Below are 10,833 nucleotides of genomic sequence, written 5' to 3'. Positions count from 1 at the left end.
GTCGACGGTGATGATACGCGGGTTGACCCTCATTGCGTTGTTCGTGGAGGCGCATCAGAGGAACTCCAGAGGCGTTCCGATTCCGAGCAGACAGACATTGCTACAGGACCGGTGTGTGATAGCGAAGCGATACTGCAGTGTCCGTGCCCAAGTGATGTTCGGCACCCGTTCGATGGAATTCTGATTCCGGTGACATGGATGAAGTTGCCTGCTGCGTCAAATGGCGCTTTAACTTATGTCTGTTGCGAGACCGAAACTGGTGACTTCTCGAAACAATTCATCGAAAGAATGGTGACTTTTGTAAAAACTTTGCGTGAGCACGGTTCTGTAATTGCCACAATTTACTTCCGAGGAAGAGAAAAGGAAAAGCGCGTACTTACATCCCGCCATGAGGCAGATTAATCTAAGAAATGGCTCTGCGTGGCCTTTGTAATGGATGCGGCATGATTCCTGTTGCAGGCTAGCACACTTCATACAGAAGTATGCACTTTGCAGAGAAATGCTTGCTGACCACCGACAGAAAAGGAGAGTCTTGCTTGCAGTGCAAATATTTACAGAAGCTCTCGCAGAACAACATGTACAAAAGAAAAAAGACGAAAGATCCTTGCAGTGAAAAAAAAAAATCAAGAATTTTTCTCGTGCTTTGAGAAAGACAAAGAAAAGCGTGGCCAATGCTCAGCAACATGTGACTCAAATGAAGGAGCAAAACAATGCACTGAGCGAAGAAACACTCGAGGCAAAAATGCAGTCACTCCCAAAGAAGCAGCAGTTAGCTGTGGGAGCTTGTTTCCTGGCCGTAAGACGAAAGTCTCTGAGAGGCATGCCTTATGATGATGCCTGGATTGTGGAATGTTTGCTAATGAGGAGCCCAAAGCTCTGCAAGCACCTTCGGAAGCAGAGCATTATGATTTTGCTGGGCGAAAATACTTGCAAAAAAACACGAAGGTTTTTTAGGCTTTAAGCGAAAAGACCAAAAGCATGGACACGTTACGCCGTAATCGTAACAAGTTCTCTTTACTTGGAACTTTTAAAATTTATATAAATTATAGGCTGCAATGGATTCATTATAGCGTAGTGTTTTATCTGTTTCCGTACTAATATACTCAAAAGCTGTAAGTTTGATATCCTGCCGCTTTGGCAAGTATAAAATGTGCTACTCTATCACACTCAAAGTTAATATGTGTAGGTGAAGCATACACAGTGTCTATCTGTTGCTGGCTATCTGTGACAGTGCCGATCTGTTGCCACTGCAATTGAATACGCACTTTATCGTACTTTCTGTTGGCCAAAAAGCCTTACCCCCACTCGCACTTCCCCTTTGATTAAACATACTGCATTCATTCTATTAAACCGAATTGTGCGTTTTGTGAAACGCTTTTTTTTTAGCTTGAATCTCATCAACCGCTTACGCTCCCGTGTGCTTACGCTTGGTTTGGTTAGCCCTTTCCAACCCTCAGAGGCGCGACGCGTGCGAGAAACCGGCTCGCCCCGACGCGCGCGCTCACCCTACACCCTCCCGCACCACAGCGCCGCTACGCGGCCGCCGCGGCAGGCATCACCGCGGGTACCGCGGGTGCCACCGCACCGCCCGCGCTCAGCACACTAGCCAGTATATTCTAGGCACTATACCCTTTCACTGCATTCTTCACAGGAGTGAACAGGGACAAAAGCCTATAAATCTGGCTGAACTGTATGATCGTGGGATGGTCATCATCGCCATGGAAAGAGCGAACAATGCCAAAGAATCTCTGAAAAAAAAAAGAGAAAGCAGGCGAAAAGTTTGTTAGTAATTGCACCCATTTACAACTAAATTTTTTCTTTCGAACAGGCTGTCGCTTTTAGGCTGCTACTCAAGAAAATTGCGCTATGTTCAACGTTTCATCATTATGCACGCGTGTTACCTCCAAGGGATCTTGGTTCAGCTTGGCCGTCAGTAAATAAGGCACACCTGCTTTGTGCAGCTCATCAATTATGTCTAAAGCCGACAGCAAGGTGACTCGTAGAGATTCTGTCGTTTGCTGTGAAGCAAACAGGGGCATGTTTCGATGTTGGTGGTTATGCTCTGTTTCGTCAAGCAGATGGAGGAAGTCCTTGATGACCTGCTCGAAGAAATAAATGATTACTGAGTCAAACCCTTGAGAAGCAAAAGTGTATATCACGATAAGAAACAACTCAGAGCCCGCCCACTGACATCACATTAAGAAAAAGTACCTGAATCTTTGGCGAGTTCACTCGGTTCCCTTCCGCAGGGTGTTTTGCGTTCAGTGCATCGAAAAGATCGTTCATTTTTCTCGTGAATGCCTCTGTTCCCTCAGTGTGTTCCAGTCCTTCAACACCCTCTGCCCTGTAGACCTGCAGGCCAATGGCAGTGCTCCGACTAAAGAGCTGCAAGAAAATTAGTGTTTGATGACACCACTACCAACACTGAAAGCGTTGAAATTTATAAATTTTTGTGCATGTGCCCCTTGTAGCTAACCTGCACAGCAAGCCGCACGTTCATTCTCTGCAGGTTCGACGGTTGCACATGAGCTGCCGTCAGTTTATAGACGACCTTTAGATGTTTCTTCTTCTCCGTCTCGAAGAGCAGTTGATAGTGACTGAAGTCAATACTGTAGTCTCCAGCCTGGAAGTATTGTTTTAAAAAAAAGTCGCAAATACAAATTTTCATCTCATTACCTTAAAAGAGCAGTGACACCAAATTTTATTCGTGTCTTATTTGTTTGTTATGTTGTGCTGCATGTGCTGCACATTAGAAAACATGGACAGCCGCGTGGATTGCGCTAACAAGATGCTGTTTCGCTTTTCGTTTCAACAGCCGAACGACGGCTGTGACGTAACAGACGCTTTTAGCTCGAGGCATAGAAAAACTGCAGTATGGTCGCTCCCTTCATCTATTAATCTTCTATTATTCATTCATCATATTATTCATTCATATTATTCATTCATTCATTATTCATCTATTATTAATTAAATTTGCGCAAGCCTGCTCAAGAGTTGGAATTGCAAAAAATAAATAATCAGCCATTATATCGTGGTTTTTGCATCACTCACGTGACCTCAAATCGTCTGCTTGTTCGGCTTTGCAAACGAAACCAAACAGCATGGGAGAAAAAGAAGTCAATCACAGATCATTGAGCTGGCGTAGGTGAACGCCATGTTATGGCTCATGTATACTAGTGTCTTGCACACCATTCCGAAAAAAAAAGGGAGCATTCAATCGAAAAAAAATTGGTGTCTCTACTTCAGATGACGTATTATTAATTCAAGTGGGTTACTTCAGGCATACCTGGCCATATCTGTGCTTGAGCAGATGGTTCCGCACACATTTGACGACGTGAGGAATGTCACACATAAAGTGGAGGTACTTCCCCTCGGGTAGACAAGGATGCTGAATCTTGTGACAAGGGGATGCAACGTTGCCACTGATTCCGGTGCTGCCACATTGAACGATTATTTCCAGCACCATCGCTGACCACCGATATGACAGTCGCTCCATACTTGTGCAGTTGGATAACTGCTTCCAACACAAGTTGCGCCAGAATGTTTCCAGGGGCAGCTCCTTTCGTGGCAAAGGTCGCAATAGGTTGCACCCAGTTTTCAAGCACAGGCACAAGCATAAGAACAATGATCCGCAAGCTCTGTGCTTCCTTCTGAAATGTCACCGTAATCGACGAAGCCGTCAATCTTATTTGTCGACTTGCTGAAGTTGTACGCCTGGCGCAGTTTTATTTCATCTAATATCAGAGTGCCAAATCCTTGCCCACCCATTCTACCACCTAACTGCTATTCTATTGCTTCCAAACAAATGGAGTTGAACCCAAACTTGCAAGGTATGCCTTTAAGGACTTGAGTTAGACGACTCATCATCTTCATGTCATAAATAAGCCTGTAAGCTCGTGGGCTGGCTATCCTCAGCATTAAACAGTTTAGCAACCACTCAGCATTGTAGCGCATGCCACATGATGACTGATTTCAGCTGATTTAATGCGCATGCCAGGCGCTGCAAAGGTGGGAGATCAACCAGTGCTGTTTCAATTCCTTGGTCTGTAAGCTTTGAGGGCTCTGTTTTCAGTGCCACAACCTCGCTCTGTTTGTTCTCCCGCGCGGCAGTTTCTCGAAAGCTTTCCTCTTCAAGTTCTGCAGCTTCTGGCCCTTCTTAGGTGCTGCCGTTTTCTTCCTCGCTCGAACCTGTCTTCGAAAACGCAAGCAAAGAGCACAGATTAGCTGCTTAAAAAACATAACAGTGTTTGTGATGAAGAGCTTCCGACTTCGTCGGCTGTTCATCAAGATTTGTATTTACTCCTGCACAGATATTTAAGGCATCTGTTTCCAGCAGAATGTTCTCAAGGTCAGTGACAGAAGCTACAGTTTTGATCAGCTGCCTGTGCAGCTTGTTGTAGCCGTTCACCAAGCAGCTACCATCTTCTTCCATGACAACAGCCTTGGGAATGACTAGACGGCTTGCCGCTAGCTTTCTGCAGTAGAAAACTGCACACACCTTCCCAGTTATTTCGTCCTCTATAGATTCATGATGCCACTCAGTAGATGGTAGAGTCGCAGTCGCCAGGTCACCAATCGTCAGTGCAGTCGACGTAGCACTGGTTTCCGCTGAGCGGGAAAGAGGCATCAGCTCATTCGGCCTGACTGCCTCTATGCAAGGCTCTCCTGAGGAGGACGTACTGTCGCTGCAAAAGGATCTTCACACTTATCAGTCTGCATGGCAGCACGCGTTTTTGGTGACTTCCGTCTGAATTCCACAATTTTCGGCTTTGAGAATCGGTCTGGCAGGCCGGGAAAGAGTCGAGGGATGGCACCGGGCACTAGCGTCCAGTTCCCGCGGGGAATTCGGACCTCTTGCCCATTCACAACGTGTCCTTGATAATATCGTCATGCTCAAAATGACGCTCACATATCTTAGACGTGTGAGTGAGCCGTCTATCCTTGCGATGCAACATCTGCTCCCACCTTTTAAATTCGCTTGCATCGCGAGGCGGTTGGAAAAAATGATGACCGGTGGCATCGTTTCTGTTGCCACTTGTGCAGCCGGGCGCAAAGCAGGATGGCATGTGTACCTTTCGCTTGAAGTCACCAAGCGCGCATATTTCACCACAAACACGTTTTCACAACACTAACAGCACTATCACACGAAAAACCAGCTTGAAAATCTGACTAGCCTGTCGTAGCTGCAGCGAGCGAAACTCCCGCGACTGCAGACGATGTAGAAAAGCTCGACTGCAGCGCCACTAGTTCCCGTGACCGCCACTTTAGCCACCTTCCGAGCGGAGCTGCGAAACTGAAACTGTCTAGGAACGTTGGCCTACTGCAGGGCAAAGGCCTCTCCCTTGTTTCTCCATTAACCCTGTCCCTTGAGTTGCGACCACCGTGTCCCCGAGAATCACTGTAAATTAGCAAAAACCCGTCTGCGCACAGACGCACGCACGCACGCACGTACGCACGTTTGTACATATGTGTGCGTGTGCGCGCGTGTGTGCGCCCGTTATTTAGATATAATGCTGAAATTTTGTGTCCTTAAGCTTGGAAGCATTACTACTGTGCCACAAAAACCATCAAAATCTGTCAAAACGCAGGGAAGTTCGTGTTGAAAGCCGCGTCCGCGTTCTGCCGTGCTTCAACATATGTATTCTAAAATCCATCCACTGCAATGTGGTAGAGATATAGAGGTCTACTGTCGCTTCAGCCGCTTACTACTACATGCGGAGGCGACGGAGGTAGCAGAGGTGTGCGATCGCGTAAGTAGTAGTACTTTGTGGTGTGTGGTGTGCTGTGGGAAGATGCGGACTGAGACGCTCATGCTGTCTGCGTGCTTATTAACCCGTTCGTGGTTGTGTTGCACGATCACTTGGTGAAAAGTAACGGTTTGAGCTCGTTCCGATCGCAGCCACAACATTGACAGTTACAAGCCATGCGGTATGAGGGTTGTGAGTCCGTTCGCATCGGTTGCGTGCCCTTTTGTTCGGCTCGGATCGCGTTTTCGGGACACAGGAAGAGGAAAAGAAAGCTCTGACGATGTGTGTGCATTTTAGTCGCCGCCGTCTTCCGTCCAAACCGGTACCGGCGAATCCGGCTGGCGGCGGCGCGGTGTTTAAACCGTGCCTCCCGTGCGAAAAACCCGTTCCGACTTCCGCTCTTTTCATTAAAACGACCCCGGGTGCAAGTAACGGTTCCTTCGAGCAGCGTGTGCGCTGTGGAGTCTGCTCTCGTCGTGCGCTCAGACGGTACCAAGAACGCTGACGCGATCACAGGTGAGCAACCGCATCGTATACTACATGCGTGCGGCGCGCATGTGGCCAGCGTGTTGCATCCGTGGAATTATTTACTTTTTACGTATATATACAGATATTTCACCCTCTACCCTAAATGCGATTCCGTTCTCTGTGTGTGTAATCACTAGTTACGTATATGAGTTCAAAAATCGGGGGTCCAGATGAGCGGTTGTCCAGCGCTGAGCGCATCGCCTGGGTGAAGGTTTCGAGAAGATTAGCGAGTCGAGGTGGTTGTTACATTATTAGAGAAAAGTAATCCTGCTAGTAAACGGCTCGTTAGCGCTTTAGCGCCCGTGATTACGCATCGTTAATTTGTTTCCTCGTATTACTGTAACCGGAGACGTGTTAATTCGTGTACAAGAACTAATTAAAATTGTGTTGTTCAAGGCCTGGGAAACACCTCTTCTTGACGTAAATTTTACGTCGTAAACTGCTACCTTTTTACCAAAATTCGCAGTGTTTTCTTCTAGTTCATGTAGGCTGTATCGCAAGCTGAGGGCCACTCGTTAACCTGTTTATAACTTGGAAGCTAGAAAATATGGCGTTTCGTTTCGTAGTAGCCAGTAACGCGAGTGAATTGTCTTGCCAGGCCCCTAAAGGGGCAACCCTAGAAGAGTACTAATTAGGTGTGAAGGTTTGAGACACAAATTTTAAATTGAACCCGTTCTTGAAGCTTGTGACATTGTGCCTTAACTTTTTTGTTTTTAATACTGGTCATCTTTATTTACATAGAAAAGGAAGTACTCAAAGCAACGTGCAAGCCTTGGTGATAACCCATGCAGTGTGCCTTCGAGCCAACCGCCTTAAGGGGAAAAGAAAACACAAACAGGCATGCTCGCAGCATTGATAAAGACAGAGGATTGCTGCTCATTCTATTTGCCAGGCACGGGCACAGTGCTGTGGCTTTGTGTGATCCTCTGGGAGGATGTCAGTGCAGCCAGTGGCGATTCCAAAAAGTCGCCGAGATGACAGAATGATTAAAAAGCTCGAGCATACATGGGCTCAAACTGGCGAGACTGCTTATAGTAGTATTTGTAAGAGCCCTCAGAGCAGAGAAAACCAAAGTGGCGGTACCCCTGTTGCTAAAGCCTTTCCTTTTAATGTGGCTCGGAGTCACGTCAATGGCCAAGTACACATGAACCTGGTGGCCAGTCTCTGCACACTTTTGATCCTGTTGAAGACATGGGCCAGATGCTGACACCTCACGGAAGAGCAGAATTGTACCATAGCCGCACTAGTGCAAGATGGTTGGTTTGGTTTGGTTTATGGGGTTTAACGTCCCAAAGCGTTCAGGCTATGAGAGACGCTGTAGTGAAGGGCTCCGGAATTTTCGACCACCTGGGGTTCTTGAACGTGCACTGACATTGCACAGCACACGGCCCTCTAGAATTTCGCCTGCATCGAAATTCAGCTGCCGCGGCCGGGATTAAACCCGCGTCTTTCGGGTCAGCAGCCGAGCGCCATAACCACTGAGCCACCGCGGCAGGGCATCACTAGTGCAAGAATTTGAAGGCAGGTGGGCCACGGTACTTGAACTCCCATGTCAAAAAACTATGAATATGACAGGCTTTTGCCACTATATTCAACATATGGCAAGAGAAATCTAAAGCTAGAGTGAAATTGAATCTGAAGTTCGAGATGGTCTCAACAGCATGTAGCACAGTGCCCAAAAGGGTGTATTCAGGTGTGGAAACATTCTTGATTTGTTCACAGTTATGTGGTTGAGGGCCCACTCAGGAACACTCTGAAGATAATCTTGCGGCTGAGCAGAGCACCGAGGAGAAAAAATGCGTGCGACGATGGAGTGTCGCCTGCATGAATTGCGCATTCAGAGGACTGTGGAGTATCACTGACATAGAGGACAGGGTTGGTCCCAAAACAACCCTTCGGAGCCCCAGAGAGAGCAGATCATTCACTGGTTGCAATGCGTCATAAACCAAGGCAGTTAAAGGAGTACAGCGCCACAGAGCTCAGCCTGTGGCATAGAGTTTCTTACTATTACCTAGAGGGAAAGCTGGCGGCGCTGCACTTCAGCCACCATGGACGCCCAAAGCATCATGGGGCGGTGAGCTACTTGTTGCGGCACAGTCGTAATTTTTCGGGAACACGGAGTGTTATTTTATTATTTTATTTACAAATACTGCTATCCCAGTTGGGACATTGCAGGAGTGGTACATAGGATGGAAAACAGATAAAACAGTAGGATAGTGCATAAACATAAACAAACAAACAAACATAAACAAAAGTGTGCTATTAATAAGAAAATACATGATTAGACAATTCTTGAGCAAAGCGGTCAACAGACATCTGACGTAATGTAATATCCAAATTATTCCATAGCTCCACTGTCGAAGGAAAAAATGAATATTTGAAAGAGTCCAAAAACAGCATAAACGGCACAATGTTAAGCGGGTTAGTACGGCGAGTGACACGTGCTGAAGAACTGGTGAAAGAAAAGAAAAGCGGGGCGTCAACATAAATGCATTTGTTGATGATCTTGTGAAGAGTGATAAGGCGATCACATATGCGTCTGTGTTGAAGTGTGTCAAGTGATAAGGTGCGGGCATGAGCTGTGGGAGAGAACTGGCGGTCATAACGTTTATATATAAATCTTATTGCTTTATTCTGCATATTTTCTAGTTTAGTGATGTCTTTAGCGAAGTGCGGTGACCAGACTGCCGAGGCGTATTCAAGCAGCGTATTACTAAGATGTTTCATTCCGAAAACGCTGTCCGTGTGTGCGCAGACGACTTTCGCGCGAACGCAGTGTGCAAAAGCCATAGTAGTGAAAACGCGACGACACACGACGCCAATAAAAGGTTTTACTCTTCCGAAATGTCATTAAAAAACCTCTTAAAGTATCTAAGCAACAACATTTTTTTTGAAAACATATTTACTTTTAAAAGTGCGCTTGTTAATTACGCAATATTAGTTTTTTTAGTGTTCATCACTTGGCCAATAGGAAAGCTAGTCATCTCTTATTTTGGGCAAACTTTGCACTTAAATGCTTTTCTGCTCATTTGTTGCAATCATTAGACCAGATATTGAATGTTAGGACGTTTGTAGTTATCAAACAGCTCTATTTTTCGATTATTTTTTGGCCAAAAGTTGCAGTTCCGCAACAAGTAGCTCACCGCCCCATGATGCTTTGAGCGCCCATGGTGGCTGAAGTGGTCTCGAGGGGTCGCCATGCAAACTCCCATAGACGGGCTGCCAGCTTTCCCTCTAGGTAATAGTAAGCAACTCTATGGCCTGTGGAGCTTTCTTGATGAGAAAGGCATGGTTGGGAATTTCCAGTGAACTTGTAAATTCAGTTGAACAGATCTGCAGGAGTGCGAGCGTCAGCACTCACTGACCAAGTGTGTGAGCATGGCCAGAACAGAAGACTGTCGCTACCATGATGGGAACCATGCAGTGATGGGGAGAGGGTGTGGTTCTCCTTCAGAAAGGTTGTGATGGCACAGTGCTCGGCAAGCTACTCAGCAGTAACTTGAAGTGTCACTTGCAAGCTTTCTGTTACCCTTGTGGATGGATGTAATGTATGACTGATGCCAGGTGTCAGCCACAAAAGAACGGTCTACAAATAGCTGCGAGCTCTGAAGGAGGGAGTGGGAGATGTAGAGGTACATCAGCTTCGAGAGTGCTGGAGCAACATTATCAGTGCCTAAAATTGTGGAAGGATTTTTGAGAAGATGGACAGCTGATTCATACTGATGCGTAAGGGTTTCAGTGCTGCAGCACAGCACACAAGAAGATGAACACTATGGTCGGATGACTGGAAAGGAATTAAAAACAAATACTATGTTCCTGTCCATCCAGCGTGGTCACAAGTTGCTTTGTGTTCACAAAAAAAGAGTCGCCTGTGCAAACTCGTGTCCACCTGTGGGTGATATTTTTCCTATCTAATTCACATTAAAAGCTATTGTTCACTTGTAGATTTTCATGCAGTAAAAGTTAAGGGTTGCATCAGTGGTCTTGGAAAGACAGTCGTTATTAGTTATCTGTGAAAATATGTCGTATTGTTAGCGTGAAGCTGAATGTGCCATAAAGAATGTAGTCATACGTTAAAGCATGCCCCTGGAACCTAAATATGTCAGAACAATGTGTCTGTAGTGTAGTGTGAACAGTCACGAAGCACATATCTTGCTATGCATCCTGTAGTGCCTGGGCAGACACTATAGGCACCCTGCACCCGCCAGGCACCGCCACCGTCGAGGCTGCGTTCAGCTCCCCCGCGCGGCCAGTTCTTCGTCCCTGTCAGGAAGGCTCGCCCCGCAACTGCGAAGGGATGGCGTCTGCTAGCGGCTGCCGCTGTTCGTGGAGGCGGGATTTCGACCTATTCATTCACTAGGCTGAAAAATTCTTTCGAGGAGCGAACGTCAGGAAAGGAACGAAGCTTTTTGAAGCAGGCCATGTACACACTGTGAAAGAGGTGGTGTCGTGCGACGGGAGCGAAGTAACAGCCCGGTGCATTGCGCAGACAAGCATCACTGCGCCACCGAAAACGACCAAATTAACGCTAAGAAATATTTTTATCTAATGCATGTCA

At 46.6% G+C, this 10,833-nt stretch overlaps 1 protein-coding gene and 1 pseudogene across 3 annotated transcripts in view; one reads left to right on the top strand and one right to left on the bottom strand.

Moving 5' to 3' along the window:
• Positions 1-1,975: 1,975 nt before the first annotated feature.
• On the bottom strand, positions 1,976-2,500 carry LOC149337245 (uncharacterized; annotated as a pseudogene).
• Positions 2,501-5,487: 2,987 nt separating this feature from the next.
• Positions 5,488-10,833, top strand: part of LOC149337244 (deoxyribonuclease TATDN1) — a 34,704-nt gene continuing 29,358 nt past the window's right edge. The window contains exon 1 of one of the 3 annotated variants that reach the window (XM_089553407.1): positions 5,488-5,750. In XM_089553407.1, coding sequence (XP_089409533.1) covers positions 5,637-5,750 — 114 coding nt within the window. In that variant the 5' untranslated portion in view covers positions 5,488-5,636. The other 2 variants (XM_089553405.1, XM_089553406.1) reach the window with 2 other exon arrangements.

The sequence above is a fragment of the Amblyomma mixtum genome, chromosome 7 (assembly GCF_055824585.1).
Source record: "Amblyomma mixtum isolate Tamu chromosome 7, ASM5582458v1, whole genome shotgun sequence".
In the NCBI taxonomy this organism is placed as follows: Eukaryota; Metazoa; Arthropoda; class Arachnida; order Ixodida; family Ixodidae; genus Amblyomma; species Amblyomma mixtum.
This window is presented reverse-complemented; position numbering and strand designations above follow the sequence as displayed.